General features: G+C 54.1%; 1 protein-coding gene across 2 annotated transcripts in view; it reads right to left on the bottom strand.

Moving 5' to 3' along the window:
• Positions 1 to 2154: 2154 nt before the first annotated feature.
• Positions 2155 to 4461, bottom strand: part of MAPK4 (mitogen-activated protein kinase 4) — a 7612-nt gene continuing 5305 nt past the window's right edge. For both annotated transcript variants that reach the window (XM_027910412.1, XM_027910413.1), the window contains exons 5-6: positions 3365 to 3566; positions 2155 to 2842 (exon numbers count right to left, since the gene is read on the bottom strand). In XM_027910412.1, the coding sequence (XP_027766213.1) occupies positions 2155 to 2842; positions 3365 to 3566 (890 nt within the window). The remainder of the gene's footprint in view (positions 2843 to 3364; positions 3567 to 4461) is intronic.

Genomic DNA, 4461 nt, shown 5'->3' with positions numbered 1-4461 from the left:
CTCCTGAAAATAACGGGGTTACTCTCTCAGGGATGGAGCCACTCGAGCGTTAACCACCTCCGTCGAGCCGGAGGTAACGCTGCAGGTTTTATTCCTACAGCCACAGAGGAGGAATTCCCACCCCCCAGGGGTGGAAGGAGGGTGGCAAGATGTGGCTTTTGTGAGCTTAGGGGTGAAAGAACGTGATTGGAAGGACGGGGAAACGAACCTTCCCAATCCAGGGGCCTGATCCAGAGGCTCCCACAGGAGAGCTGCACTCACACACACACACACAAGTTCTGCTGTGCCTGGGTGGGCAGGTGGCATGTTCTTTCCACCTTCCACCTCATCGCTGCTGAGTGTTTTGGAGAAGGACTCGCCTGGAGGACCAGCTGCTCGTGAGCAGAAGTTCTTGGCACAACAGAGTTGGAAAACGCTTTGGGCCGAACCCATTTCCTCCCCACACTGCACGTTACTGCTTATCAGGGGGGGGTTCTCATCACCTCTGGATAGTTATGTGCCCTCTTCCCCACCCCACCTCCCTCCAGGAGTGTATTTTCACTGTCCTCACAGAGGCAGAGGTTGTCGCCGCGGCAACAACCACGGAACAACTCCGTGTCACTGGGAAGCCACTATCCCTGATCCCAGAGCTGATCCCACACACTGGTCGTTTTTACCTGCTCCATTCGTACAAACTCCCTAAAACGCCTCACCGTCGCGTTAATCAGCAGCAACCCCTCCCGAGACCCTTTTGTTTGGTTTGTTTGTTTTTTTAAGGGAAAAACCTTCTTTTTTTTTTTGGTTTTCCCCCCCTCTCCTGCAGTAAAATCAGTCACCTCTTTGTGACCGGGGAAGGCCCGTGGGTGGGGATCGCTCTGACGATCAAAGGAGCTCCTGAAATCATCTCCCCGATGGATTCCCAGGGAGGGTGTTTTCCTAAGAACCAAGCAACGGGAATAAACAAATGCCCAACCCCCCCCCCCCCAGTAGCAGCCCCTTCTCTTCCCCCTCTTTCCACTTCCCCCCAGGGGCAAAGGAAAAAAAAAAAAAAACGATGCAAAATCGAAGAACCCGGAAAAATCGAGCTAGTTATATAAAAAAAATATATTTTATGTATGTTACAGTTAAGATGTTATGTACACAGCAAACAGGGAATCCAAACACCCCCCGAAGGGATAGGGAAAGGGGAAAAAAAAGGGACAAAAAGGGACACCGAGCAGATATACCCGATCAAACCCGAGAAGTAGTAAAATAACCAGTAAAATAACTAGTAAAGCGAATCTTAGAAAGAAACAGGATTGGCAGACACTGCCAGCACTCGCCAAGCTTCCACGTGGCAGGTCAGTGGATGCTGCAGGTCTCAGCCTTAGATAAGCCAGACCAACCCACTGTTCCCGAACTTCATCAGAAGAGACGAACAAAGGCCGCTCCTCCCTTCTTATTTACACCACGATTTACATAAAAATCGTAGGGAATACTGGGAACACTGCCCCTTCCTTGGTTACAAACTGGTAACCAGGGAAGGCCTGGATTAAAACCACCACCCAGGGAAAGTGGAGGCTGGCTTTTGTCGCGCTATTTACGGATTTTTCCTGCCTAAAAAAAAAAACAAACAAAAAACAAAACTGCCGAGTTTGGTTAAATGTAAGTATTCGGACGTTCCTTCCATTAGCTGATTAGTAATTTAAGGTGCTCGGAGGTGTGGAGGAAAACAGGAGTTACAGTCGATCAGTTGTGTCTTTTTTTTGTCTATTTACACGCCACCTGCTGACACCAGCGCCTCCCAAAGCGTCCAGTTACGACTCTTAACTGGTTTTTCCATCACAGAAAGCGAAACAGCGGTAGTTTTTAACTCTTTTTTAACAGGAGAGGCGGGTGCCCTCGCTGGGACGCTGCCTGGCGCCGCTTCCCTCCCTCAGAGGAGCTCAGAGTCCGTCGTTTTTGTCAAACCGCGCCGAAAAACCTTCGCCCTCGTCATTTGAAAGCCTCTGTAGATAAAGAAAGGTAGAGGAGCCCTGTTTGTAAACCCCCTCGTCCACTTGAAGTTTCAAACAGATCGCAAGGCAAGGGTGTTAAGGCAGCAGAAGAAACTCAAAGCGTTCCGTTCGCGCCTCCCGATTCCCTCTGAGGTCATCAAGAAGGGGTTTGTGCTCGCCGGAAGGGCGTGACACACCTTCACCACCGCTCCTTCTGGCACACCTCGGCCTGCACCATCTCCCCGGGCCGCTCGGCGATGCAGGCGCCGTTGAGCTCGTTGAGCTTGTTGTCCGGCAGCTCCTCGGGCTCGGCGCAAAGCTGCAGCGCCCGGGAGATGAAGACGTCCAGGTCGAAGTCGGGTTCCGCCTCGCCGCTCACCCGGGCGGGTTGAGGGCGAGGGGAGGACGGTAGATTCCGCTCCTGGAGCTCGGGGAGGGAGCCGGGACACTCCAGCCCCGCCTGCGTGCTCTTCACCCACTGGGCAATCTCCAGGAAGAGGTCGGAGGGTTCCTCTTCCAGCGCCAGCTCGGCGGCGGGCGCGACGACGGCGGCGGCGGCTCTTTTCCAGTGGGACAAATCCAGGATCAGCTTGGGCTCCGAGTAGTGGTGGGGTTTGCCGTCCCTCCACAGCAGCTTGTCCAGGTAGGAGGGCGAGCCCACCTTGTAATCGCACGACCTGCCGCAGTCGGCGTCGAACCCGCGGTCCATGGAGGAGTGGGACAGCTCCAGGAACCTCTCCGAGCTGCTCTGCGAGTATTTCCGCGGGTCCACCTGCGCCTCCTCGGCGGCCGATCCCGACCCCGCCCGGGGGTCCCGCTGCACCTCGTCCATGTCGTGGTGCTTGTCGTGCCTCCAGTCCAAATCGGAGGAGAGGCTGATGTGGTACCTGTTGGGAGACAGGGCAGGCAGCGATTCGAGCAGCGCTGCTGATAGTTCCCGCCTTTGGCTCGCTGATTTACCGCAGGCCTCTGATGTCTTACTGATATTATTCTTATATTTTTTTTATTATTTTTATATCTGTGTCAGCGTGCCAGCGGGGCAAGCGACTCACCAGTCGCTGGAACAAAAGCCCGACAGCCAAACCAACCCGCCCCTTCCTTTGGCCCTTCGTCACCTTCCACCCACTTGGGATGAAAACACAATTAGCACCATCAGTAATCCAACTGTCCCTCAAGCCCACGGTGTGAGGGCTCCCCACTGAGACCAGTTTATTCTGACATGTCGTGGCTTTGTTTCAGGTTGTTTTTTACTTTCTAGACAATTATTATTATTAGCTGAGAGAAGGTTTTTTGTAGACAAAAGAGAGAGAGAGGATTTGGGGGAAAAAAGTATAAATATTTATTATCAGCAAAATAAAAATTATTAATAAATTAAAACTCTGGCCCTTTACCCCCTCGAGCAACCTCACCTGTCCCAGTTGGACGTCTGGCTCTGGTTGGCTTCCATCAGCAGGATGTCGTCGATCTCGTCCTCGATGCGGAACGGGTGCTGGGACACGGGCTCGTCCTCGGGGCACGAGTACTGGCTCATGTAGGGGTGCTGCAGCCCCATCTCGGCCGTCAATCGGTCCATGGGGTTGAAGGTGAGGATCTTCTCCAGGAAATCGATGGCTGGGGGGAGCACAGAGAAACCAGGGCCGAGGATTAAATCTACAGGTCGTTGCGATTTTCTCTGATGACTGTTTTTGCGGAGGTCACGCGAAAAGGCCAACGATCCCGTCGCTGAAGCTGCTGCTCATCCAACAGGGATGTGCCTCTCTCCAGTTACAACTTCAGGAACATCCCCTGGGAAGGTGTTAACTGGGAGAACGGGCAGCCACACCTCCTCCTGCCTCTCAGTGCTTAAACATTAACCAGCACCCAGCTGGTCACTTCATCGCTCGGGCTAATTAAGCAGGAGGGGAATCAGTCGCTCCATAAGGTCACCCGGGGAGGAACGACGTATTTACAAGCCGCGGATTTCGGGTCAGAGAGGCGGGAAAACGACCGTGAATTATGCAGGTGACCTTTCCTCCCGCGGTAATATGCCAGGGAAATCAATCTACCCCCTGCCTGCCCGAGGCTGACGTGGTCCTGTATTGCCAGAAAATGTAAGCTGGGCCGGGTCTTGACGCCTTCCCAACCAGCAGGTTGCTGGTTTAACCTTGGAAGGAGCCCAGGGGAGCGGGTGGGCAGGCGCAGCAACCACCTCCTGGTGTTTGGAACGCACGTGAAGTTAAAGGGACGTGCAACAAGCACAGGGAGGAACCTCTGGGCACAGGGAAGGCAGGCAGGCACCTTGGGATAGTCTGGGAAGATTATTTCACCCTTAGGAGCTCCCTGTGAGCAAGCTGCACTCGTACCTTCACCGTCCACCTCGGGCAGCAGCTTCCTCAGCGGCTTCCTCACTTCCCACGTGCCGTCGATGAAGGTGGGCATCACCCTGAGCAGCTCCTCTTTGTCCTCCTGGTGGACGACGGGGATGGTCTCCAGGATAAGCTGCATCTGCTCCAGCTCGTGGCCCCCT

The sequence above is a fragment of the Empidonax traillii genome, unplaced genomic scaffold (assembly GCF_003031625.1).
Source record: "Empidonax traillii isolate 1590-97213 ecotype Southwest subspecies unplaced genomic scaffold, ASM303162v1 scaffold3420:size15216, whole genome shotgun sequence".
In the NCBI taxonomy this organism is placed as follows: domain Eukaryota; kingdom Metazoa; phylum Chordata; class Aves; order Passeriformes; family Tyrannidae; genus Empidonax; species Empidonax traillii.
The sequence above is the reverse complement of the archived record's forward strand: the minus strand, read 5'-3'. Positions and strand labels throughout refer to the sequence as shown.